This window comes from Camelina sativa, chromosome 16 (assembly GCF_000633955.1).
Source record: "Camelina sativa cultivar DH55 chromosome 16, Cs, whole genome shotgun sequence".
Classification (NCBI taxonomy): Eukaryota; Viridiplantae; Streptophyta; class Magnoliopsida; order Brassicales; family Brassicaceae; genus Camelina; species Camelina sativa.
Window position 1 is genome coordinate 28790651 of NC_025700.1, and position 25990 is coordinate 28816640.

Sequence of the window (25990 nt, forward strand, 5' to 3'; positions counted from 1 at the left end):
TTTGATATTCTAGTAACTAGTGTCTTAAAACAATTTTTTTAACTTTATATTCTAAAAATGTGTTTCAACATAGTAGCCAAGTTAGGCATGACGATTTCGGACAATAACGGAAGGACTCAAAGTCAAAGCCGTAGCCCATAGGGCTCGTAAATTGTAATTTGTAAAGCCAAACCATTTCATTTTCCAATAAAAGTAACATTGTTAACAAAAGATTAGTGAAAATGTAGATGTTTAAAAGATTTTAAAAAATGTTGTTAGATGTTAAACATGTAAACGCAGAAGCACATGTAATTTGTAAACACCGAAGCTACACACTTCTGAAGCATCCCAATACACATGACTACGTGTGATGCCTTTACCCACTCACTGTCCACAGACTGTGACACGCACATTCTTCTTTCTTTTTCCTTCATAAAATACACAAATACTCTCCAATACATTTACACACAGATTTTTAAAAACATCAATAAAATTCAGATGTTAATCAGAATAATGAAATTAAATGGTCTAAGGAAGTGTTCAGAATTAAAATGATAGACGAGTGATTGTAACACCCCCATGATCCAACATTGAATAAATGAGATGAACAGTTCCGTCTCTATGATTATGGACAGAGAGAGAGAGAAAAAAAGGGTTTCTTAAATTACAGAAAAGGTGGAAACTTTTGGTTTAGTTTAGTGAGCCGCGCTCTAAAGAAATGAAAAGTAAAGAAGAAGAAGACGAGGAAGATGATGGCGGAGGAGAAGAAGAAGAAGGGCAAAAAGGGAAAGGATTTATAGAAAAGTTAAGAAGAAGAGCTGTGTTTGTAGGCCATAGAAGTGTCTTTCGCCGACCTTGCACTCCTGCGCACATTAGCTTCAACCCTTCTTCTTCTTCCTCTAATTTCTCATCTAGAAAGCTCGCTGCTTATCTCTGGGAATTTTATCAGTATTACGACGACAACGACCACCGGATTCCTCCTCTTGCTACTAGAATGCACCGAGTTCCGTACAGTTCTGCCGGTCCGAGTAATCGTCGTCTCCGTCACGGCCATGGAAAGGCGGCGGTTGTAGACAATAATGGTCTTGATTTCACTGATCACCAGGTCTCTCTCTCTCTCTCTACTACTCTTTCTAAGGATATGATTTTTACACTGTTCTGGAATTTTAGAAATATTACATGGTGATTTTAGCTTTTTAATATTTGGTCTTTTTTAGTTGATTATTCCATGGAGATGATTGGTTTTAGGATTGGGCATTGCTCAAGTTTGGATATTTTGTGACAATGTATCGTTTTGCCCTTCAAAGTTTGAATTTTGTGACATGGGTTGTGATGAACTGGTGGATTTTTAGCCCTAAGATTGTTCTGCTTCTGGTTCAGGGTTCTCCTTTTTTCCGAAGTTAGTTTTTTTATATTGGTGATAAGTGTTCTGGGTCTGCCTAATTGCTCTGTTTCTGGTTCACGTTTTTTAGTTTTTGGCTAAATTTAGGATTTTTCCAATTGCTGTCTTGGTTTTGGAGTTTTGAAAGTGAATAATATTGCCATTGATTCTAAGCTCATATGTGCTTGGTTCTTGATTACTAGATTTTGGCTTTTTTTAGTTCTGCAGAGTATTCTTTTATAAGCTGTGATTAGGTTAGGCGATGGGGGATTCTATCTAAAATTGTGATCTTTAGTGTTAGTGCAACCATAGTTACTTGGTTCTTTTACTAGTTTACTCTCTTACAAGTTTAATCTCACTGCGCTTGAAGATGCAATTCAGTTTTCTAGTATTCATTCTTCCATTTAACAATTTTGCTGTGGTTCTTGACTTCTTGTGTCCCAGCCAGAGAGTGCAGGAAGTATAAGGAGGCAGATTGGTCAAATGCTGATGAAGCATCATCACTTAATCGAAAGAAACGACCATGCTTTGCAGCCCGTATCTCCTACAAGCTACGATAGCTCCCTCGAGGTATTCACATTCAGTTCAAACTCTTCTTCTTCTTTCCGAATAACTGATTAAACAGCTTATCGCAAAGAAATGAATTTATTTTACTTCTTGGGATTAGGTTGCTCCATATAATGCAGCAGTTTCTCCGGGAAGTTCGTTGGAGTTCCGTGGAAGAAGACGAGCTGGTGAGCCTAACTACAATCTCAAGACATCTACCGAACTTCTTAAAGTACTGAACAAAATCTGGAGCCTCGAGGAGCAGCATTCCGCTAATATCTCCTTGATAAAATCTTTGAAAACCGAGCTTGCTCATTCACGTGCCCGGATCAAAGAGCTTCTCAGATGCCAGCAAGCTGATAGACGCGATATGGATGATTTCGTGAAGCAACTCGCGGGAGAAAAGCTGTCAAAAGACACGAAGGAACACGATCGGTTAAGCTCTGCTGCTGGTCAATCGCTAGAAGATGAGCGGAGATTGAGGAAACGTTATGAGAGTTTGTATAGGAAATTGGCAAAAGAGCTCTCGGAAGTGAAGTCGACGTTGTCGGACTGCGTTAAGGAGATGGAGAGAGGGATTAAGTCAAAGAAAATTCTGGAGAGATTATGTGATGAGTTTGCAAAAGGGATCAAGAGTTACGAAAGGGAGGTTCATGGTTTAAAGCAGAAGTTGGATAAGAACTGGAGAGGTTGGGATGAACAAGATCAGATGGTTCTTTGTATTGCTGAATCATGGCTTGATGAAAGGATTCAGAGTGGCAACGGATCAGCTTTGGAGAAGCTCGAGTTTGAGATAGAAACATTTCTTAAGACTAAACAGAACGCAGAGTCTAATGAAATAGCGAGAAACCGCCGGAGCTCACTTGAGTCAGTTCCATTTAACGCCATGAGCGCCCCCATTTGGGAAGTAGACCGTGAGGAGGAGGAGGAAGAAGATTCTGGCGGAAGCGATTCGAATTGTTTTGAGCTCAAGAAACATGTTGGTGATGTTGCAAAGCCACCACGACTCGGCGATGAAACTGAGAAACCGGAGTTAACAAAGGAAGCAGATGTTGTTGTGTCTGGTGATAAACCGAGGAGACGGAACCAAAGCCCGTCGAGTTTACAAGTGAAGTTCGAGGATCAAATGGCGTGGGCTATGTCTTCTAATGAGAAAAATAAAGCTAGAGCCGTTGAAACTGAGCCTGAAACTGATAAATGTTCTAACAATGTAGTTGGAGAAATGATTAGAACTCATCGGAGGTTATTGTCGGAAACTCGGGATATCGATGAAGCTTCTTACAGTTACCCATCAAGGAGACGAGAGAGCCCGGTTCGTCAATGGAATACGAGAACCGTAATAACACCTGATCTTGGTGTGCCACAAGGAGTTAAGGACAACACTTTGATGGCTAAGTTAAGCGAAGCGAGAACAAAGAGTTCGAGGCCACGGGTTCGAGTATTTAAGGGGTGAGCTTCTGATGTAATTTGTATTGGAAGAGAGCCATTGTTGGTGAAATGGTCAGACTCGGTCACTCGGAAATGGAACAGAGCTGAGATTGTTGTTGTCGGAAATAGACAGAACTTGAGAAAGTTCCATGTGTGGATATATATGTTCATATGTGAATCCTGTAGAGCTACATGTTTATAACTATGTAGAAATGTACATCTGTTTTATATCAGTTTGATTTGATCATCTCTGAATTTTGTATTCTTGATTTTTGTTTCGGACAATAGAAAAGAGTTGTGTGAATATGATGGGTTTTTGAACGTAGTTTTTAAAGAGACAATAAAGAGCTGAAACGGCGTCGTTTGAGTATTTCTGGTGGTCCTGTTATCAAGTTATATCGTTGTCTTCGGCTCCCAAACACAGAGAGAGAGAGAGAGATGGCGACGGCGTCGTTTAGGTGGATCTTGCAGCTACACAGAGACGTACCAAAAGCGGCTCGATTCTACGAGAAAGGTCTTGATTTCTCCGTCAATGTCATCACTTTACGTTGGGCTGAACTTCACTCTGGTCCTCTCAAGCTAGCTCTTATGCAATCTCCCAGGTATTGCCTTAATGCCTATAACCTGTTCGATCATTTGCCTCAATGACATTTTTATTTCGCCCTGAAGAGTAGTTTTCTATTTGGTTGCCTTCAACTTACTGTCCTCTATGATGATAAAGCTTTGATGATTGAGGAATGTTTGTTAGATCATTGCAAAGATGAATATCATTGTTTTCATGCAGCGAGCATATGGTGAATGAGAAGGGATACTCTTCGCTACTATCGTTTACTGTGACAGACATTAATACAACAATCTCGAAACTTATGGAATTAGGAGCTGAACTTGATGGCTCTATCAAATACGAGGTCCATGGCAAGGTAGAATGCAACCTTATCTTGCAAAACAGCTCTAATCTCATTGTTTATCTTTTGTGTAATGGATTTTGAAATCTTTCCTTTTTGGGTTTCTTTTCAGGTTGCTTCTGTGAGATGTCTTGATGGTCATGTCCTCGGACTCTATGAACCTTCCTAGGTTCTCAATTCTTGAGTTTTCTCAGTTCGGATTATGTATTAGTCTATTTGATTTTGAGTTGTCGACACCGCTAATAAACAGATCATCTGGGTTGAACAATGTTCAAAATCTCATAGTAACCGCTCATTGGATGTTTGACAGATATCAAAAGCAAGATGTAAACAAAAATAGAGGTACTGCATTTTCTTATTCTGAAATCTGAACAAAATACTCGTGAAACAATGTGGTTTTGAATCCTAGTTCCCATGCTTACAAAAAAGCAAGACAAAAGGGTTCTATGAAAAATAAAAAACAACTGTCAATGGAGTGTTCAATTGTTCTTCCTAGCAAGCTTAGTCCACTCGGTGTGGTATGCACCAGGGCGATCGGTTCTCTCATAAGTATGAGCTCCAAAAAGATCTCTCTGCGCCTGAACCAGATTCGCCGGCAATCTAGCGCGTCTATACGTATCGAAATACGCAAGACTCGCGCACATTCCAGGCGTGCTAATCCCAGCAGAAACAGCCAAACCCACAACTCTTCTCCAAGCAGCTTGTCTCTGAACCATCTCTTTAGCAAACTCAGGATCAACGACAAGACTCGCCAAATCAGGGTTCCTCTGGTAAGCTTTCTTGATCCTATCCAAGAAAACCGCTCTTATGATACACCCACCTTTCCAAATCCTAGCCAATTCACCGAAGTTCAAGTTCCAACCTTTCTCTGAACTCTTAGCTCTAAGCAGATTCATCCCTTGAGCATAACTACAGATCTTGGAAGCGTACAAAGCTTGCCTAACATCATCAACCAATCTCTTCTTATCGATTCCGCTCGACGCAGAACCAATCTCTTCTTTCAAACCAGCTTCTTTCAACACTTTCGCAGCGTTCTCCCTCTCGTCTTTCAATCCACTCAAGTACCTACAATCCAACGAAGCAGCAATCGTAGGAGCCGCCACAGAAAGCTCTGCCGCTTGCTGAACAGTCCATTTCCCGGTACCTTTCATACCAGTCTTATCCAAAATCTTATCCACTAACTCACCATCACCAAACTCATCCTTAACCCTAAATATATCAGAAGTAATCTCAACCAAGAAACTCTCAAGCTCACCTCGGTTCCACTCCGTGAAGATCTCAGCAAGCTCCTCATTGCTCAATCCACCAACGTTCTTCAACACATCATAAGCTTCAGAGATCAGTTGCATATCTCCATACTCAATCCCATTATGAACCATCTTCACGAAGTTTCCAGATCCACCTTCTCCGATGTAAGTAACACAAGGTCCATCTTCAACCTGAGCTGCTACTTTCCCCAAAATGTCCTTGATGTTATCATAAGCTTGAAACGATCCACCAGGCATTAACGAAGGACCGTTACGAGCTCCTTCTTCGCCGCCGGAGACTCCCATACCTAAATAGAGCAACCCTTTCTTCTCAGCTTCGGAGATCCGTCGCTCTGTGTTCTGATACCACTCGTTACCACCGTCGATGATGCAGTCTCCGGGCTCCATGTACTCGGAGAAGGCATCGATTGTTTGGTCAACGGGAGCTCCAGCTTTGACGAGGATGATGAGAGATCTAGGCCGTTGGATCGAGAGGACGAAATCTCGAGGAGAGTATTGGCCGGAGACTGGGAGGTTTCCCTCGACGGCGGCTCGATCTAGGGTTTCGTCGACTTTGGAAGTGGTTCGATTGTAGACTGAGATCGGGAAACCTTTCTCGGCGATGTTTAGGGCGAGGTTCTGGCCCATTACGGCGAGTCCGGCGAGACCGATTCGGGAGAGAGCTGCGGACTCCATTGGAGAGAAGATAGAGAGGATCTTTTGTGTAGAGAGAGAGAAAATGAAGTAGTGGAGTGATGAGAGAGAGTGGGGCGGAGATATTTATACTGTGAATTTGTTGGACGGACTCGTCGATGGAGCCAAGGGACAAACGAAAACGATGATCTCAATGTTTTCTTAAAAACGCAGTCGTTTGGTAGGTACTATGAACTCAGTTATTTAAACGATGTCGTTTTGGGCTCAAATATGATTCCAAAGTTAGTACCACCTCCCAAAACAGTAACGTTCATTTTTTGATTATTTTATATCCAACTTAGTGGGGGNNNNGGGGGGGGGGGGGGGGGGGTGTAGGATTTATTTAGTCTCTAATCATGTTTCAAATTTAATATAGATTATATTGTGAAATGATCTTTTAGGTATATCAAATATGGTACGTAGTGTCCATGTTGAAGTTGGACGCTACCTCTTCTTTTCGTCTCTTCATGAATTTCAATTATTTTACATCAACTTGATATTTATTATTATTAGCCTTTTCACGATGTTGAATGGTCGGACAACTTTTGCATATTCGAGTGTCTAAGTGGATGAATTAAAAACATGACAAGAGTTTTTCGACCAAAGCACTGACCAACCTAGCTAAGTAGCTAGTGATCCAGTTTCATGTCAAATGCACAAATTACTGCCGTGTTTAAACTACGTCAATACGTATATTTTGTGATTTGTGTTTTTATATTTTTTACGATTGTAATACGGAAATGTTGAAACCTTATCCTTTATAGACTTATCGTTAGTTGGTGGGAACAACAACATAAGTACCGGTAACCAAACCGCGATCGATTTGGTATGTAGCCAAATTATGAAAGCACAAGTCAACTTTTTAAACCACAAGATTACACTTTATTTATTGGAAAAAAAATCCTAGTTATATATATTAAAATAAAAAGTATGTGAATGTAACGACGGAGGAGACTTTGACCCTCTTGTGACGCTTTGTTTCTTTCTTGCAATCAACCATGCGTCAGTAAGGACAAGTACTAAATCTAGGACGCTTTGTTGCACGCACATCAACAAAAATGTGACCAGTAGAGCAACTTACACTTTATTATTACATCACCAAACCCAAAAAAATATTGAACTACAGTTAACAACAAAAGTTCAATGCCCATCAACAAGTACATTACACAAAGTTTCAAAAAAAAAAAATGGTGACAAGACAAAGAAATGGATATATGGAGAGCCACAAACTTTTCTTAAATATATAAAGTTGGAGGAGTCATTCATCAAGCTTCACCAACCTTGCCAATGAGTGACTTTCGGATCTACACACATTCAAGAACAAAAGCTAAATGCTTAGAAGAAGAACAAATTGGAGGACAAATGGGAAGAGTTTTGCAAATGGGGTATTTTTGTCTAACCTCGGGAAGTTTCTTGCGGAAGGCAACCTCCAACCTCGCATCAAGCGTGTTTTCACACACGATTTTCCCATCACGAGAAGCCAACACCACTCCTCCTGCACTGTTGTATATACATATCCGCAAGTGTCATTTGGTATTAGAGTTTTGATTCTTTCATAGTTTTGAGTGTTTTCGTTTGATGAAAATCTAATTACCAGGAAAGAGCATGAGGATCATCATCTGAAGGAGCAGGGGGAAGGAAAACGTCCTTGTCGACAACAATCTCAGGAGCATGAACCTTTGCTTTCTCACAATATTCATCAGTCGCTTCATCCAGCATAGACTCAACCATGTGAAGATCTTCTTCACGACAACGCAGTAACACTGCAGGCTCTTTTAATCTAAGCAAACACTACAAATCACATCCCAAACACAAAATTTAGAGAACAATTGTTACAGAGAAAAGAACAAATGAGCTTGTTTGTAACTTAAGACTGATCAGAACCTGAACAATGAGATCTTTCAAGAGATGTTTATACTGATGGTGATGAAGGTTGAAAAAGCCATGGTGGCTAACTTTCAAGAGTTTCTTAGCAGCCTCTTGTTTCATTGCATTGACAATGTCATCTTGAGCTTGTAGAACATTGATCCTCGATGCATTCAGTTGCATTGAGTAATCACTATTACAGAACAATTAACAAACAAAGCAAACACATACAATTAGCTATGGCCTAAATCATAAAGACATAACCACACTCTATCTATCTTTCTTAAAGAAACAAAGATAGATCTTAAGCAAGAAAAGAGGAACACATAATTATCAGATCTCAGTACAAACAGAGGAGGGGGAGGAGAGTGAGAAAGATGAGAGCTCACATCTTCTTTCTGACGTCGACCTGTTTCTCCTTCTTCTCATACTCTTGTATAATCTTCTTCTTCTCTGCTTCAACTAGCTGCATGATACGATTCTTCATAAGGAAGTAAGTGAAGAAGAGGATGACGTGGACAGATATAAAGAAGAGAGCAAATACTTGGAACGAGAAAGAGGCTTGGCGGTTAAGGAATCAACTTAAAAGAGTCGTGAAGCTCTTCTTCTTCATTATGCTTATTGTTGAAGATTGTGAATGAAGCGATGAGCTTCTAACCAAACGATGTGCTTGTAGAGAGATCAATGTTGATCTCTGTAATCGTTGCTTAGATCTATGTTGATCTGAGTGTATGATTCTTATCTTCTCTTTGTAAGTGTGAGCGTGTGTAATCAAAGCTATAGATATCTCAAAACTTAACATTGGTGCGGTGAAACTGAGATCGAAGCTTCAACGCGACGGCGATGGCGGAGTATGAGGCGAGTTTGAAGTTCTTATACGGTGAGCATCAGCGTTTGCGGCAGACGTCGGCGGAACATGAGGCGAGGTTCGATTCGTTGGATTTGACATTGAAAAAGATAAAGCAAACTTTATCGGCGTTGTCGAATCACCTTGAGAAACGTTCGATGCAACCGGAGTCTTCGCATCAAGCTTTACAGCTTCCGATCTTCATCGGAGGTGATCCAAAACAGTGGATCGCAAGGATTGAAGCTCAATTTGTTGGTGGTGAGTGTTCAGAGAAGGAGAAGTTGGCGTTCGTTTCCAATTTTCTCGGCGGCCAAGCAAAATCTTGGTTCCACAAGGAACAATCCTGGATTCCTTTCAATAGTTGGAACGAGGTGAAAGATGGTTTATTGTTAATGTTTGGAAACGATAGGGATCAAAAGCGTGTAGGTTTGGAGCTGGATCGCAAACTAGAACAGTGGATCAATGATTTTGATCGCAAGCATCAAAAGTCAGAAAACACTTTGGGCACAAGTGTCGACGTGATTCAAGAGATAGAATCAAGTGATGACATTGTGTTGCAGGCGAAATTGATTCCACAACATGCTTCCGCTTCGAGGGAAACGTTTTCACAGTTTCAGTGTGCACTCCAAGTGTTCGGTACAATGACTCTAAGAGACAAAAGAAGGCAGCAACGACGTAAGCAAAGCAAACATCCTAAGGCTTGGCGATTTAAGTTCAAAATGATGTCAAGAATAAGCCATCTCAAGGATTCTTGTTCTTTTGCTTCTGTTGGATCAAATGGGAAACATAACAGCTTTAAGCCTTGGAGAAGGATGAGACAGTCACCTCAGTCACAGTTTATTTGTAAAATGAGAATGAGACTGGATTTAAGAGGACTGTATCAGCTTTGTTGTGGTGAGGTGAAGTTTCACATGAAGCGTAAATGGACCCTGCAACTTCATAACACAAAGCCTGCAACTTCTCCAATTTCTGCTGCCACAGGTTTGGAGGATGAGGAAAGACACACTCTTAAGTCTCATAAGAGGATGAGGCATACACATATGAATTGGTTGATGTGTATATCGAGGTTGAGACTTGATTCAAGCAGCATGAAGCAATTTAATACTTCTGATATGCAGCCTAAGTTCTGGAGTAAAGTAGAATCAGGGGATGAAATTGTTCTTGCACTCGAAGAAGCACAAACGGGTATTCGTCTTTTACCTTCTTCTGCTGCACAGTTCAGGCTACAAGAGAATGTGTTTGTGGAATCGGTTTTCCACAGCCACACGGTCTTGAAAGCTTCTCCAATGGTGTATGGGAAGCTACATTTACAAACTAGAGTAGCAATGGATATTCCGGAGCATGCGGTTAGCTCACTAAGGGTTCCTGCATTCAACACACTTTTGGAAGACCGTGATGCAACAATAATGACACATTTTCTCCATGGTGATGAGAGGTTTCAAGTGTTTCACAAGTGGAGAAGTAAAGCACTTAGATTCTGGCGGAGGAATATATACAGGAATAAGTATCATGTGCTGTTTTCTTTTGTTCAGAAAATGAAGGCTTCACATGTTCTTGTTGTTACGGCAATAGTTTGGAATAGAAAGACACATCTGGGGATTGCAAGACTCAAAGTTTGGCATCGTTGGAAACACAAAGTTGGGAAGTTGCAACCATGTTCAGAATTTATGCTGTGGAGTTTGGTCCATTTTCAATCTGGTGAAGGGATCAGTCTAAGTGAGCTTGGTTCAATTCCTTTGTGTTTTTGCCGTGCCTTCTTGTGGCGAGGCTGGTCTATTCATGAGAGTTCATGACCTAGTGAGAGACTTGCCGCATCTATTTCTTCTTTTCTTAAAGCTTGAGGACAAGCTTGTCTAAATGGGGGGAGTATTGATACGATTCTTCATAAGGAAGTAAGTGAAGAAGAGGATGACGTGGACAGATATAAAGAAGAGAGCAAATACTTGGAACGAGAAAGAGGCTTGGCGGTTAAGGAATCAACTTAAAAGAGTCGTGAAGCTCTTCTTCTTCATTATGCTTATTGTTGAAGATTGTGAATGAAGCGATGAGCTTCTAACCAAACGATGTGCTTGTAGAGAGATCAATGTTGATCTCTGTAATCGTTGCTTAGATCTATGTTGATCTGAGTGTATGATTCTTATCTTCTCTTTGTAAGTGTGAGCGTGTGTAATCAAAGCTATAGATATCTCAAAACTTAACACTGCAACTTCTCAATGTTGAATTCCTGTAACATCAACCACATATAACCACACAGAGTTAGATCAAAACCATTTGCTTAGATCAGAAATAACCCCATAGAGCCTATGAACTTGTTGACTACACAATAAAATCTCAGAACAGGAAAAATCTTAAGATCCGAAGATCAAGTGGAATAGTTACATAACAGTCAACAAATTTTTTTTTTAAAAAAAATATATCAAAATGGTCACACAATCGTTATGCAGTGTATATTCCGGAGAACTTAACACGAAACCCACAAGTAAGAACAAGAGATCGAGAGAGAGAGAGAGAGAGAAGGTTTATGGACTTCTTCAGCGGAGACAGAGATCTCATTGGCCTTTTCTTCAGCTTCCTGGCGGATAAAGCTAACCATCTGGTGGATCTGGTTGACAACTTCGGCATCGTTCATCTTTTTTCGCCTCTTAGCGGAGAGAGAATTACAAAACCAGTATCTGAGATGTTGTGGTTGTATAGTAGAGGAGAGAATGAAGAAGCCGTTTCGTCTTCGTTTTGTTATTATGGTGGGGTTGGTCCAGAAACAGCAGTTATGTTTTCATCCAACTAGATTGGGACTAGAATAAAAGTCTAGAACCATCCCCATCTGACTCACGTCACGTGTTTCTCATTTTTATGTCAACAAATAATTAAATATATATTAATCATATTATTTAGAAACAAATCTCATTTTATTTTCATATGCATTATAACATTAAATTTTACAAATTATATAGATGTATTATTATATATTTTCTTAAAATAATACTATGTATGTGTGAATCTATCTTCTTATATTTTTCTTTGTAGGAGTATTATTTAACTGTAATCACTAATTTGTGGCTATAATCACTAATTTCTTTCTTTTCTTCACTCAAAAATTTTATCAAGCCCTTTTTTCTTTGTGTGTATCTGTCCCAATTTCTAAGTCCTAGTCACATTTATTAGCAAAAGAGCAAATTTCTAACCACTTATAGTTTTTGAATATATTTCTTTTCTTTTTTTTGTCAACAGTTTTGGATATGACTATAAATACTGAATAGAGATAAGGGAAATTCTCAAAAATTAACAACTCTTATTAATTATTTTGTGAGCCAAAACCTCTGAATTTTTCCGCGCTTACGTTACATGCTTTCCAGTAAAGAGATATATTAGCCGTTAGTGTGTGTGAAAATGCTTTGAAGCCAATGAGTTTTAAGTACTCAACGATCATAAACTTAAAGTGCATAGAAACGGTCAACGTGTCTTTTGTTTTCTCTGCTTATAAAAATCAAGACTTTTTTTTTTTTTGTTTGCCGGCTAAAACCTGCCGGCGTATCTTTTGAAACCTCACTTTCATAATTCTTTTTTTAATGCTTACAAACTTCTCAAGCTAAAGAATAATTCTCTGTTTTTCCTTTTTACAGTTAGAAACCAAAAAACTAGTTTCTTCACAATGCATATCTTCTTCTTCTTCTTCTCTTTGATTCTCTGTTTTGTTCTGATTTCATCATCTCAGACTCTTGAAGACGACAAGAAAGCTTTGCTTGATTTCTTGTCTCATTTAACTTCGTCTCATCTCCTTTGGAACCAGAGCTCTCCGGTTTGTCATCGCTGGACCGGAGTTACCTGCAACGCAAACCGTGATCGAGTTGTATCCGTTAGATTGCCTGCGGTTGGATTCAACGGTTTGATTCCTCCTTTCACCATCAGTCGTCTCTCTTCTCTCAAGGTTTTAAGCCTTCGAAAGAACCATTTCACCGGAGACTTCCCTTCTGATTTCATTAATCTCAGCAACTTGACTCATCTCTATCTACAACACAACCGCTTCTCTGGTCCTTTACCATCGATTCTCTCCGAGTTAAAGAATCTCAAGGTTCTTGATCTCTCTAACAATGGATTCAACGGAAGCATCCCAGCTTCTCTTTCAGGTTTGACCAGCCTTAGAGTCTTGAATCTTGCAAACAATTCCTTCTCTGGAGAAATCCCCCATCTTGATCTTCCAAAGCTGAGTCAAGTCAACTTGTCCAACAACAAGCTCGTCGGTACAAAACCAATATCTCTTCAAAGATTCCAAAGTTCAGCCTTTTCTGGTAACAACACTACCGATAGGCAGAAGAAACAACACCACAAGCTTCCTTTCGGGTTAAACCAGGTTGCTTTCCTGCTGATTCTGGCTGCAGCTTGCGTGTTAGGTGTCTTCGGGTTCTCCTTTATAATGATCACTTGCTGCCTACGGAAGAAATGCTTCCCAGGGAAACTGAGGAAGAGAGACTCGTCTTCTCCTCCTCCAGGAAACTGGACGTCTAGAGATGATAACACTGAAGAAGGCGGGAAGATCATCTATTTCGGTGGAAGGAACCATTCTTTTGATTTAGATGATTTGCTAACCTCATCTGCAGAAGTTTTGGGGAAGGGTGCTTTTGGTGCAACCTATATGGTAACAATGGAGGACATGAGCACGGTCGTAGTGAAGAGACTGAAGGAAGTTGTCGTTGGAAGACGAGAGTTTGAGATGCAAATGGAGATCATTGGTATGATCAGACATGAGAATGTAGCTGAGCTAAAGGCTTACTACTATTCCAAAGATGATAAGCTCGCTGTTTATAGCTATTACAGTCAAGGAAGCCTCTTCGAGATGCTGCACGGTTAGTTACTCTTTCACTTTCTTATTCTTATGTTTAGTCAAAAGCTCAATGAGTAAACAACAAAGAAGTTTCAATTTTGATTGCAGGAAACAAAGGAAGGTATCATCGAGTACCGTTAGATTGGGATGCTAGATTGAAAATAGCAACCGGAGCAGTGAGAGGGCTGGCTAAAATCCATGAAGGGAACAATGGTAAACTCATCCACGGCAACATCAAATCCTCAAACATCTTCTTAGACTCACAATGCTATGGCTGCATAGGCGATCTTGGCTTGACGGCAATCATGAGATCACTTCCTCAAACCACTTGCCTAACTTCAGGTTACCACGCACCTGAAATAACAGACACGAGAAGAAGCACACAGTTTTCAGACGTATACAGCTTCGGAGTGGTGTTACTCGAGCTCTTGACAGGGAAATCACCGGTGAGTCCAGCGGGCTTAGCACCAAAAGCAGCAACAACAACACAAGGCGAAAACATGGATTTAGCTAGCTGGATAAGAAACGTGGTGGCGAATGAGTGGACCGGGGAGGTTTTTGACATGGAGATATTGAGTCAATCAGGTGGTTTCGAGGAAGAAATGGTAGAGATGTTGCAAATAGGATTGGCTTGTGTTGCTCTGAAGCAACAAGATCGACCTCATATATCTCAAGTTTTGAAATTGATTGAAGATATTCGATCAACTTGATGCAGAATGAGAGAACAAACACAAAGTTGTAGCCTTTTAAAAGCATTTCTTTTATTGAATCTGAGAAGTGAATGCTATTTGAGTGATGATTGGTTACAGTAAACAGAGCAGATTTTGTAAAAAAAAAAAAAAAAAAAAAAANAAACTTTGAATTATAAATTCAGAAACAAATACAAATCCATTTCATATATCGAAAAGGAACATAACTGAAAGCATATAAAAAAACAGTACTAAGGAAGAAGAAGATTCAATCGGAGGATTAAAAGGGACTGAGAAGCTGAAAGAGATCAGGTTTAGGATCTGAATTCATGCCGATGATGATGATCAGAGGGATGAGACCATAGTGAGTAGCGACTTTGGCTTTCTTCAGTGACCAGTTGGTCCAATCCTTGATGACCTCGAACTTGGAAGAAACAGAGGAGGAGGAGGAAGAAGTTGAATTTGATCCACCCTTTGATCCTTTTGCTTTTGCTTTGAATTTTAGCTTCAACGGACCCTTAGCCGCCATTGATTCTGATCTCTCTCTCACTTTGTGTCAGTCAGTACTTTGGGAAGACGAAATGTCGATTTCGCTGGAAGACAAAAACCCTAAGGGTTTAAGGCTAATAATCCCTTTTTAAAGCATGTATGAAACACTCTACCTCAGTCAGAGGGTCTCCTTTATTTTTATTTTCATCCAATAATAATAATAATTAGTTAATTATTTTTCTGGCTGGCTGGAAAATAGCTGGCAATTATTATTTCTGGAGGTCATTATTTACATAAATATCTTCTTTTTATTTTTATTTTAATTTATTTAATATTTGCTTTTAGGTCTCTCAAATCAAAGGTTCTCTCTTCTTCTCAAAATCATCTGCTGCAGGAGTGAATCGTGAAGCGAGTTTTGGAGGATCTGTTTTGAGGTAATAAAGCTTTTTACTCCTTTTTTTTTTTTTTTTTTGTTCTGAAAGTTTTTTTCCAACCTTAACTCGTCCTTTGTTTCGTTTATCCTTTTACGTTACTGAATCGATCTAGGGTTTCTTTTTTTTTGGGATTGGATCTAAGGAGTTTGTTGAGAAATGGCTTCGAAACGGATCTTGAAAGAGCTCAAGGATCTCCAGAAGGATCCTCCAACCTCCTGCAGTGCTGGTTAGTAGTACTTCGTCTCTCTCTCTCTCTTCCGTTTTGAGCTTTGTTCTACTAGATCTTATATCTATAAAAAAAAAATGAAATCGTTTTGAACATGCTTCCTGATGGGTGAAGTGATTATACATCAATAAGATAACAGTTAAAAGTTGAGATTTTTTTCTTATTGCAAGCTTCTGGGTACTGATTTTAGATCTATCTTATGATCATAGATTCATAGTTTTGGAGATAGCAATTGAGAGTTTATATTTTTTTTTCCTTAGGATTGAGCTTTTGGTGCATACCATTGATTTTATCCTGCCTTGTTTATCCAAGTATCCATAATGGATATCACAAACTTGTTCCTCGCAATGAGGGTCCGCATCTTCTTTACTGTAACACCATTTCAGATCAGGATTATTAGTGGACGATCTTACTTGTTCCCCAGTTTTGAGTAGGATGCTGTTAAGTCTTTGTTAGTTTTATCTATCGTATTTGGGTGTTATACGCCTCTTTTAAAATGTGAAAGTGTATATTGAATTGGTATTGTTGGTCCCAATAGAGTCTGAGGTCTGTTTTCAGAAGATTCTCAAACTGCTCATGCATTCTTCTGCTAGAGAAGTACTCAATACACTTTTAATTGTGTGTATTCCTTCCTGTTAATGCCTTTGATCAGGTTCATAAAAGCTAAACTTTCTCTTTTTTCTTATATGAACCATTGTGAATCCTCAAGGCCCTGTTGCTGACGACATGTTTCATTGGCAAGCTACGATCATGGGTCCGTCCGAGAGTCCTTATTCAGGCGGAGTCTTTCTTGTGACCATTCACTTCCCTCCGGATTATCCCTTCAAACCACCAAAGGTGAATATCATTTTTACCAAATTGAAATTAGTAAATGGATTCTATTGGAATTCAAATGAACTTTTTTCTCTTGCAGGTTGCGTTTAGGACAAAAGTGTTTCATCCTAATGTGAACAGCAACGGAAGCATTTGCCTCGACATTCTGAAAGAACAATGGAGTCCTGCACTCACCATTTCCAAGGTGAAAAAAGCACTATTTTACCATTAGCGTTGGAGATATATATAATGACTCTGCTCTGATTTTAATCCGATCATTTGTGAATTTATAGGTGTTGCTTTCGATCTGTTCATTGTTAACGGACCCAAACCCAGATGATCCTTTGGTTCCTGAGATTGCTCACATGTACAAAACCGACAGAGCCAAGTATGAGTCTACTGCCCGAAGCTGGACTCAGAAGTATGCAATGGGATGAAGTTTGATCCCTGAAGACTCGGTTTTAAGAGAGAGAGAGAAAGAGAAAGAGGACTTCTTTCACATAGGATCTTCCATGAAATAAAGTTAGATTCCTATGTTTTTATCTCCATGTTTGAAACATCTTTGATGCAACAAAACAAAAAAAAACACATTTCGTCTCCTCTTTTGTCCCTTTGTTTCATTTATTTGTTTTTCTGGCAACTACTAAAAAAGTATTATGTAAAGCTAGACGAAGTTAAGAAAGAAAATGAACTATTTTGAAAGTGTTAACTTTTATTCTCGAACCATTATATATATAAACTATACTAAAGATAGGTTGAAAGTTTTTGGGAAAGGGTGACGATAAGTGGATTTTGCATTAGACAAACACAATCCACGTTATTACACGAAAACCAAATCTAGCATTTCTATAAACTCCTAAAGCTTATATTAGCATTACTTTTGGGCTATTTTACATAAACAACTAATTATATTCATGTTGACTAAAAGAAGTTAAAACGATACAATGGGAACCCTTAATTATCCTATAAATACGTAAGAGATCCTCTTAGAAAACAAGACGAATCCCATACAACAAGACATGATGAAGATCGTAGCATTGTTCCTTATCGCATTCGTCATAGTCTCGGCATCATTCCCTCCTCCAACAGAAGCTACCGCTGCCAGCGGCAGTACTTCCAAGAGGAGTGGAGAAGCATGTGATACAACTCAGAAAAAATTGAATGCGCTTCAGCTTTGCTTTGACGGTATGTCTCGGGGAATGAAGCTGCCGAACTCATGTTGTGAGACAATGAAAGAGACACAAGCATGCCTATGTGATGAAATTAAACACCGTGTCACCTTGAGTAGAAGTGTCATTAGCTCTCATCTCAAGTCTTGTGGTGTTCCCGAGCCCAAATGTTGAAAATGTGATGCCAACACCCAACCATATATGATATATATACCGAAGATTAAGATACGTTGAGTCGTGTCTTTGACTCTCTTTCTTGTTACAGCTGGTTAGGAACATTGTCTCCACCTTTCTCATTTCTCTTGCTTGTAAGAAGAATCAATGATTCCACATATGTACTTTTTTGTTTTTTAAACTACAGAATATAAAGTAAACTTTGATATATCTACCATTAAAATTTTGTCTTCTTATTACATTGCTTTGATTGAGACCACCAGCACAATACAAAAACAATGTTAGAACAAAGTACCCGTTGAACTTGTGAGATTGAAGAACAAACTACCCATTTTCTCAATGGTTGTATATTGCTTTACGTTCTGAAAGCAAGAGGCCAAGACCGCACACCTATTGATACCCTCCAACTCACGGTACGTCGGTACATGAGACAAATGATTGGAAGTTTGGACATGAGACTCCTTAGGTGAATGATGAACCAAGATCAGATGAAGAACCATCATTGAGACTTGATAGCTCGATTGAAGATTAGGGACAACATGCATGTTGACTCGGGTACTGTACATTGCCATGTGATTAATGTTCGTTGCACCCTTATGAGATGCTTAGCGCCCGTAAAACAGAAAATATTTTTTTTATGGACTTTCACTTTAACATCTATCATATTTGTTCTTTTTAAAAAAAAAAAAATCTTAAATTACATATTATGAAATGGAATGCGAAAAACATAAGCTACTCCCTTCATTTCATAAAAAGTATCATTCTAACATTATTTTTACGTTTTAATATAAGTGTTGTTTTATATTTTCAATGTAAAATCCAGTATCAGTTTCCTACTTTAACCTTAGATTCATTGAAAAATATGAAAAATCAAATTAAATTTAAACGATATAAGAAAACTTTTAATATGTTTTCTTAATTTTTTTGAAAAGTGACATAACAAACGTTAATAAATTGTAGGTATATTGGTTGGAATTGTTTGAAAATGGGTTGTCATTTGAATTTGTTTTGTTTCAATTGTTAAAATTGAGGTTTGTATGAAATTTGAATTTTCGTATAATTTATGCATATCTCATTAAATTGTTTTATTTAACCTCATAGGTAGATATAAAATTTAGTAATTGATTTCTAATCAACCAATTAAATTTTCAAGATAAAATTTTTTAATCTTACATTTTAGGCTATATTTACATAACGACTATTAATGGTCATGTTTATTAACAAGGTAAAACACGTTCATTACGCAGTACCACACAATTGGAATCCTTAATTTTTTTTATATATATACACCTAATCAAGTTCTCAATTTTTATCTCAGGAATAAGTCTGAAGTATTAATCTGCTATAGATATATCTAAACAAATAACTATCCATGAAGACCGTCGGGTTGTTGCTTATCATTCGTCGTACTCTTTGCATCGTTACCTCTTCCGACAAAAACTATCCATGCCGGCGGCAGTAGATCCGAGGGGAATGGAAAATCATGTGATAAAAGTAAGATTCAGACGTGCTTGTATTCTCTTGGTAGTGAATTAAAGATTTCAGTTTCATGTTGTGACATTTTGAAAGAGCAGCAATCATGTCTGTGCGATGTAATTAAAACCACCAAGAGCAAAGCCCTTAGCTCTCGTCTCGAATCGTGTGGTATTCCTAAACCAAAATGTTGAAGATAACAACAATATGATGCGAACACGGAAACAGACTGGTTCGAGATACAAAACCGAACTAATTAAGCGGTTACTCATTTTTTTTTAATATGTATATATACGATTTTGCGTAAATTGCATTCTAGTGTCTAATGTTTACATGAAAACTTTCTCCACCTTTCCAACTTAATTCCCTTGTATTTGTAAAATTATATTCCTATCTGTACATAAGAATCAATGATTTCATATTTGTACTGTATATCTATAAAAGTTCCTATATGTTATTTACCATGATTTTTAATTTCTAAATTATGTTCCTATATGTTATGCTACATGTCTTGTATGATGCTAACAAAATGTTCTTATCACAAAACAAATCACGCACAGCGATGCAACACTTAATAATAATAGGTTATAGACATCATATGTAAATAAGAAATAAAATCCGTCGTAGTCTAGCTGGTTAGGATACTCGGCTCTCACCTGAGAGACCCGGGTTCGAGTCCCGGCGACGGAGGCTTTTTTATTTTCTTTTACTATTTTACAAAAACCGGATTCTGGTTCTATCTGGTTATGTAAAACCAAGGGTGAGTACCAAAATAGATCTGCTCCAAGAATTTAGGAAGTAAGAGGGAGGTATTGGTTTGGGATTTAGAAAAAATTTTAATGACTTTAAAAGTTAGGTAAAATATGTTGTTATTCAATCAAAACTTTTAAAAACTCTTTAAAAATTTGGTGTTATTGGTTGTGGATTTGTAAAAAGTTATCTAAAATCTTGATAAATCTAGTGTTATTGGATTAAGAGTTTTATAAAGTCATTAAAAGTTTTATGTTATTCAAGTAAAACAAAAGAATCTTGGATTGTTAATGAATTCAAATTTTATGTTATTGGTTTAGGATTTTATATCATTTCCTTCATAACAAAAGTCATGAAAACTCTTTCATCAAATAGAAAGATTTTACAAGATTAGAAAAAACAAATCATCAAGATTTTAAAAAACTTCATAAACAATCTCTTAGAATCCTTCATTTTTAACTTTCAATTTTCTATGATTCTAACAATCAGCAAGAACATAAAGTCATTAAAATTCTTTCTAAATCCTAAACCAATACCTCCCCCTAAGTTTCTGGCACGTCTAAAACAACATGAACTGTTTGTCTTTTCTTTAGTTGAATAAAATTCTCTGCTATTACAGCCTACAGATCACTCAGTAGATAGAGCTCTTGACAAGAAATTGTATCTTTCTATTTGGAGCTACTAGTGACAAATCTGTCTGGTATTATCCTGAAATAGTTCTACAACTCTTTACTATGGTTTATTGCCTCTATCTACAATCTATAACACTATCAGTAATTCAATATCGTTCTCGTACTTAATGCTATGTAAATTTGGGTTTTCGTAGTGTGAAGAATCTGCTGTAAAATCAGTTTTAGGAGACCTCACTCACATATACTTGTTATAAAATTTCAACTTGAAAATAAAACTTGAACTTTTTTGTTAAAAACAAATTTTATTTTCAAGAAGATTGTTATTAAAGGCTAAAAATAAAATTTAAAACAAACATTTTAATAAAAATTTGTTATTAAAAAAATTGAAACCATGAGAAAGAAACAAAAAATCAAAACATTTTGAAAAAAATAAAACAAATAGAATTAGGAACTTGTATCATAAATCAACATAAAAATGTGAAAACAAATTGGATTTGTGGAATCTCTAAAGATCAAAATAACAAATGATTGGATCCAAAATCCGGTTAGTTCTCACACCATATTTGTAAATCTAATATCAAAGTTTGCAATACTTAAAATTTTTAAAACTTAAAAAATTAATTTTTGTTAACAAAATTTGAATTGGGAACAAAAAATTCGTAAAATTTGAATAAAAATTGTAAAAAAAATCTGAAATCCGTGAGAGAGAAAAATATATAGATTTTAAAAATACTAATTTCTGAATTAAACAAAGGAAAAAGAATGAGTTCGGTATATATATGAGTTTGGTAGAAATGAGTTGGGAATTTGCGACGTCGGTGGCTCTTCTTATCCCCTCCCAAAAAGTCATGGACTATGATTCACAATCTTTCTATTTGATGGTGGTGTTTACATGACTTTTTTTATGAAGAAAAGAATATAGAATCCTAAACCAATAATATAATAGTTGAATTCATTAACAATCCAAGATTCTTTTGTTTTGTTTGAATAACATAAAACTTTTAATGATTTGATAAAACTCCTAATCCAATAACAGTAGATTTATAAAGATTTTAGATAACTTTTTACAAATCCACAACTAATAACACCAAATTTTAAAAGAGTTTTAAAAAGTCTTGATTGAATAACAACATATTTTACATAACTTTTTAAGTCATTAAAATTCTCATTAAATCCTAAACCAATACCCCCCCCCTAATTTGGCACACCCCATTGGCTAAATGGTAAATCGAACCGAACCGGAACCGATTAGATTTCCTGAAATCAATTTCAAATCATTTGGTTATAATTTAGTTCAAAATTTGTTCACTTTTTTTTGTCAACAATTCAAATTTGTTCACTTGGGCCTTCTATTTTGGCTGTTCTTTATTTTAAGTCTTTTTTTTTGGCCGTTTTCTTTTAATTAAGTGTGAGAGTGGGGTGGTCGTCTTCCTCCACTCCACTCTTTTTAGTACTTCCTCCACTCCACTCTTTTTAGCACTCTTTTTATTCCAAAAATACCACTCCATTCTTTTGATTTTGCTTTAGAATGTTGTTTGGCTTATGAGATGCTATTCTTCTCTCGCTGATTGTATCTGTAGAACGCTGTTTGGATTATTCTTACTCTCCTTGTTTATTCTTCTCTCGCTTTTGATTTGCTGTAGTTTGGCTTATGCAAGAAACAAAACAAACACATTAGTCTCCTTTCAGTAGAAAACACAAGCTTTTGATTTTGCTTTAGAACGCTGTTTGGCTTATCCTAGTCTCCTTATACCATCTCTACTTTTTCAGATATGGGAGAGGAAAGTAGCTATCTATCACGTCTGATGGCTTCACCACCAGTCAGACGTTCTTCAGCTCCTTCCCAACCCAACCTTCTCAACCTGGATCAAAGCACACGACGCCGCCAAAGGAAGCAGGAGAAGGAGGCTAAGCATTTACAGAAGCTAGAGCATGCTCAACTTTTACAGAAGCGAGCTGCAATCAGTTTTTAGTAGAGACTTAAACATCTTGAAGAAGCAAAAGGTGTATGGGAATAGGAAGAAGATGAAGCTAATCCGAAACAACTCCACATTGTTAAGATGATCTGCAAAAAAAGAACCAAAGCTAAAGCCTAGAGCTGCAAAAGTTCTTCCAAAGAAGGAGAAGGTGGTGATTCAGGCATTGAATTGGGACATGTACACATGCGAAAGGATATCGGAGGAACCTCCTGAGGCTCAGGGTAACTATAGTTTACTTTTAAATTTGATTTTTTTGTCAAGGAGGTTAAATTTTGTCTAACAGGTTGGGTTGTGTTTTACATAGCTGAAGTTTCAACGAAGGTATCACTGATGCCATTTTGGCAATTGAAAAACTCGGCAAGGAAGAAAAAGATGTTTAGACTAAGAAGATTTCAGTACATTCTGGCTATGACTAGACTAGATCAATTTGGAATGTTCTTTTTGACGATTACTCTTTGATGATCTCTTGTATTTTGTGATCCAGATTTCAGTACATTCTGGTTATGACTAGACTAGATCAATTTGGAATGTTATTTTGTACATTAGCTTTGAAATTTTTTCTTTTAGTTTGCCATCAACAATTACAACCAATAGACAAAATTAAGAACATATAATGGTAGGAAATGGTCATCAACCTGATGTCGTGACTTACGGAAGAATTGTAAATGGAATGTGTAAGATGGGCGACACTGACTCGGCCTTGAATCTGCTTATGAGGATGGATGAAAACAACATCAAAGCTAATGTATGTTGTAATCTATAATGCCATCATTGATCGTCTTTGCAAAGACTAGTACTAGAGCGATGCTCAAAATCTTGTCAATTTACTTTAAACAGTCACTTCTATAACATCCTAGTATCCCACTCATGACCTATATGTATATGTGCAAAAACATTTGTCAGGATGCTGGTAGTGGTGGATCAATGAAGCTCAAACAGCTAAAGTCTAATATCGATGAACAAGCACCATCAGTTCTTTCAAAGTTCTCTTCAAGAAAAGATGTTATTGCCTACTTGAAGCTTAAGGTAAAATACAAATCTTAGCTTATCTTATGCCAAATCTTCTTATAAATTTGTTGGATGTGAGAGAGAGATTAAAATTAAAGAAATGGGATCGTTGAGTTATTAAACGAAATCATTTTGATAGTGGGCTTCACATGTTTACTAATGTTGTACTAACTATTTTTTTTGGCAGCTGGAGCGAAGTGAGAAGCTTGTTGTGGAGGGAAAGAAAATTAGTCTTGTATCAAGCAAGAAGTGAGCACATTTTTGGTTGAAATTATCATTATACCTGCATAGGAGAGTGGAGATTAGGACAAGTTTTGTTACTGAATCATCACCATGCCATATGTAAACAAAGATTACATATGGAAAAACATGGACTTGTCGAAATAATCAAGTATACTGGTCCACATACTTGTCATCCCATTGATCCAGAAGATTTCAAGCTAGAGTTCGAAGCCGATGAGATTGAACGTGTGGTCAGGGATAAGCCCACACTAACAATTGCAGAGTTGAAGAAGTGGTGGAAAATGAAAATTGGCTATGACCTTGAAAACTTCAGATGTGCGGGCTGCAAAAGAGAAAGCTATTAAAAGAGTTTTTGGTGATTGGATCGAAGTTATTGAAGATTTGCCCAAGTTAATGTCTGCCTTTCATTCATCTAATGGACTACTCGTGGATTGGAAGTACAATATTTTTTCTAATCTCGAGTTTGCATCCTTCTGTGGTGTGTTTTGGTCCTTTCCACAGTCTATAGAAGGGTTTCAGCACTGTATACCTCTGATCCCAGTTGACACCAGAATCTTGAACGGTGAGTACCAATTGAACTTGATGATTGCCCCTCCCTGCAGCCAACAAATTTGTTCCGCTTGCCTTTGCGGTGGTTACACAAAGGAAAGGCCTTTGCCTCATCTCCAGTCCCCACCCTGACATACTTGTTGTTATTAGTGAACCAGGGTCTCAGTGGCAAGAACCTTGTGCTTATCACAGGTTCAATGTCTATTTGTTTTCACTTTTGTTTCTTTTAAAAACCAAGCTTCGAAAGTCATTTACATCAACTTCAGAGGAACTCAACGTTTACTAAGAGAGAATGAGAAGATGACTAGTTTGCTTTGTGCTTGAATCATATAGTTTCACAAAAGTCCTATATATGCGCTCATATTGCCAACTACTATTAGTTTGGTTTTCTCAATTTGACTTTAATGGCTTCATCCAAATCTGTTCCTTCTTCAAGCACAAACAGAGTTGTTAGCTTCGTCTCCACTCCCACTTTTTACATCGAAACCTTGGCACACTCCTTGTTTCAAGCAGGTGAGAGAATTTGACTCGTCTTTATTTATTTATTAGCAACGATACATGTGATTCCTTTGATTTCCTACATTTGGTGCTGGAGATAATCTTTTAGCTGGTGGTTGCTGTTCTGTTTTTGCCTTTTGGAATTTCCTCATGGATCCAACATCATATTGGTAGTTGTGACAGAGAGCAAATCTGTTGGCTTGTTTCTGGTCCATTATATATATATATATATATTCAAAATACACCTCGCACTACTAAGAAGAAGAGCTGAAAGATGGATTAATTGAGTCGAACCGAGGCAGGCACTTTTGTGGATTATATAAACTGATTAGTGTGATTTTGTAGTATCTTTTGACTTTTGAGAAGTAGGATTAATCCGGTTCAGGTTGTATAATGTAGACATAATGTGTTGCTGCTCTTTTATGTGTCCAGTTTAGCGTAGACATAAATCATAATATATTGCTGCTTCTACGTCGGAATCGTAATCGCACCATCTACTTCTTCTTCTTCTTCTTTACTAACTCTTTCCCATCTCATTTAGACGTTTACAATTCTTTTATCTGCAAGGAGGAGGCTTAATGTGGAGGAAATCATCCAAATTGAAGAAATCGAATAGCAAACAAAAGTTTGATTTATAAATTTTTTTTTAAAACAAGAAAAAATAGTTTTGACCAAAAAAAAAAAAAAAAAAAAAAANAAATCATTGGGACATGAACGTTAAGTTTAGGCGGGAATCTTGAACTTTTGTTTTGAACGGACTAAACTCTAATGGGCTTTCATTTTTCGGCCCAATTGTACTTTTCGAAATGCTATATTCGTGAGCGAGTTTTTTTTTGGTTTGTCTGAAAAATCCAAGCTTTTGGTCTTCATCGGCGTCGCATCACCGGAAGAAACGGTGGAAATTACTGCGTTTTCTGAGAAATCCAAGCTTTCCCATTTCAAAAAATTCTCCCTTTTTATTTTCCAGGTGCGACTTTACAAGTCTTAGCTTGAGTATCAGTGTTTAGGGTTCATGTTTTCTGAATGGGGTTTATCTGCTTCTATCCATAAAATGCTTTAGCCTTCCTTTTAGATATGGAGTTTTGGGTTTTGTATGTTACGAGTTTAGGCCTAAAAAAGTTTACATTTTTCTTTGAATTCACTGCAGGACTGT

At 37.5% G+C, this 25990-nt stretch overlaps 8 protein-coding genes, 1 non-coding gene and 1 pseudogene across 13 annotated transcripts; 7 read left to right on the plus strand and 3 right to left on the minus strand.

The window, feature by feature from the left end:
* Positions 457-3583, plus strand: LOC104753087 (uncharacterized protein At5g41620-like). Of its 2 annotated transcripts, none has more exons than XM_010475369.2 (3): positions 457-1084; positions 1805-1930; positions 2028-3583. In XM_010475369.2, the coding sequence occupies exons 1-3, from the start codon at positions 698-700 to the stop codon at positions 3357-3359; spliced, it is 1845 nt and encodes a 614-aa protein (XP_010473671.1). In that variant the 5' UTR covers positions 457-697; the 3' UTR covers positions 3360-3583. The 2 variants fall into 2 exon arrangements, with proteins under 2 accessions (XP_010473671.1, XP_019093942.1); XM_019238397.1 differs by having other exon boundaries at positions 976-1084; positions 1809-1930.
* Positions 3697-4548, plus strand: LOC104753088. The gene is made up of 3 exons (XM_010475372.2): positions 3697-3936; positions 4119-4254; positions 4352-4548. The coding sequence occupies exons 1-3, from the start codon at positions 3773-3775 to the stop codon at positions 4406-4408; spliced, it is 357 nt and encodes a 118-aa protein (XP_010473674.1). The 5' UTR covers positions 3697-3772; the 3' UTR covers positions 4409-4548.
* Positions 4567-6255, minus strand: LOC104753089 (6-phosphogluconate dehydrogenase, decarboxylating 1, chloroplastic). Its single transcript, XM_010475373.2, has one exon. It carries the CDS (start codon positions 6180-6182, stop codon positions 4719-4721), a length of 1464 nt encoding a protein of 487 aa, XP_010473675.1. The 5' UTR covers positions 6183-6255; the 3' UTR covers positions 4567-4718.
* On the minus strand, positions 7248-8554 carry LOC104753091 (V-type proton ATPase subunit E3-like). Its single transcript, XM_010475375.2, has 5 exons — positions 8435-8554; positions 8064-8238; positions 7774-7970; positions 7580-7679; positions 7248-7483 (listed from the first exon to the last, which is right to left on the minus strand). The coding sequence occupies exons 1-5, from the start codon at positions 8530-8532 to the stop codon at positions 7445-7447; spliced, it is 609 nt and encodes a 202-aa protein (XP_010473677.1). The 5' UTR covers positions 8533-8554; the 3' UTR covers positions 7248-7444.
* On the plus strand, positions 8872-11106 carry LOC104753090. Its single transcript, XM_010475374.1, has one exon. It carries the CDS (start codon positions 8889-8891, stop codon positions 10683-10685), a length of 1797 nt encoding a protein of 598 aa, XP_010473676.1. The 5' UTR covers positions 8872-8888; the 3' UTR covers positions 10686-11106.
* On the plus strand, positions 12542-14421 carry LOC104754172 (putative inactive receptor-like protein kinase At1g64210). Its single transcript, XM_010476309.1, has 2 exons — positions 12542-13733; positions 13820-14421. Exons 1-2 carry the CDS (start codon positions 12542-12544, stop codon positions 14419-14421), a joined length of 1794 nt encoding a protein of 597 aa, XP_010474611.1.
* LOC109129577 (mitochondrial import receptor subunit TOM7-2-like) lies at positions 14555-14994 on the minus strand. The gene has a single exon (XM_019237976.1). It carries the CDS (start codon positions 14927-14929, stop codon positions 14681-14683), a length of 249 nt encoding a protein of 82 aa, XP_019093521.1. The 5' UTR covers positions 14930-14994; the 3' UTR covers positions 14555-14680.
* Positions 15213-17077, plus strand: LOC104753092 (ubiquitin-conjugating enzyme E2 28). Of its 4 annotated transcripts, none has more exons than XM_010475379.2 (5): positions 15213-15323; positions 15466-15549; positions 16259-16386; positions 16463-16567; positions 16656-17077. In XM_010475379.2, the coding sequence occupies exons 2-5, from the start codon at positions 15480-15482 to the stop codon at positions 16797-16799; spliced, it is 447 nt and encodes a 148-aa protein (XP_010473681.1). In that variant the 5' UTR covers positions 15213-15323; positions 15466-15479; the 3' UTR covers positions 16800-17077. The 4 variants fall into 4 exon arrangements, with proteins under 4 accessions (XP_010473681.1, XP_010473680.1, XP_010473682.1 ...); XM_010475378.1 differs by having other exon boundaries at positions 15216-15323; positions 15436-15549; XM_010475380.2 differs by having other exon boundaries at positions 15223-15323; positions 15469-15549.
* On the plus strand, positions 19078-22533 carry LOC109129563 (annotated as a pseudogene).
* TRNAE-CUC lies at positions 19796-19868 on the plus strand. Its single transcript has one exon. It is a non-coding gene; the product is annotated as a tRNA-Glu (tRNA).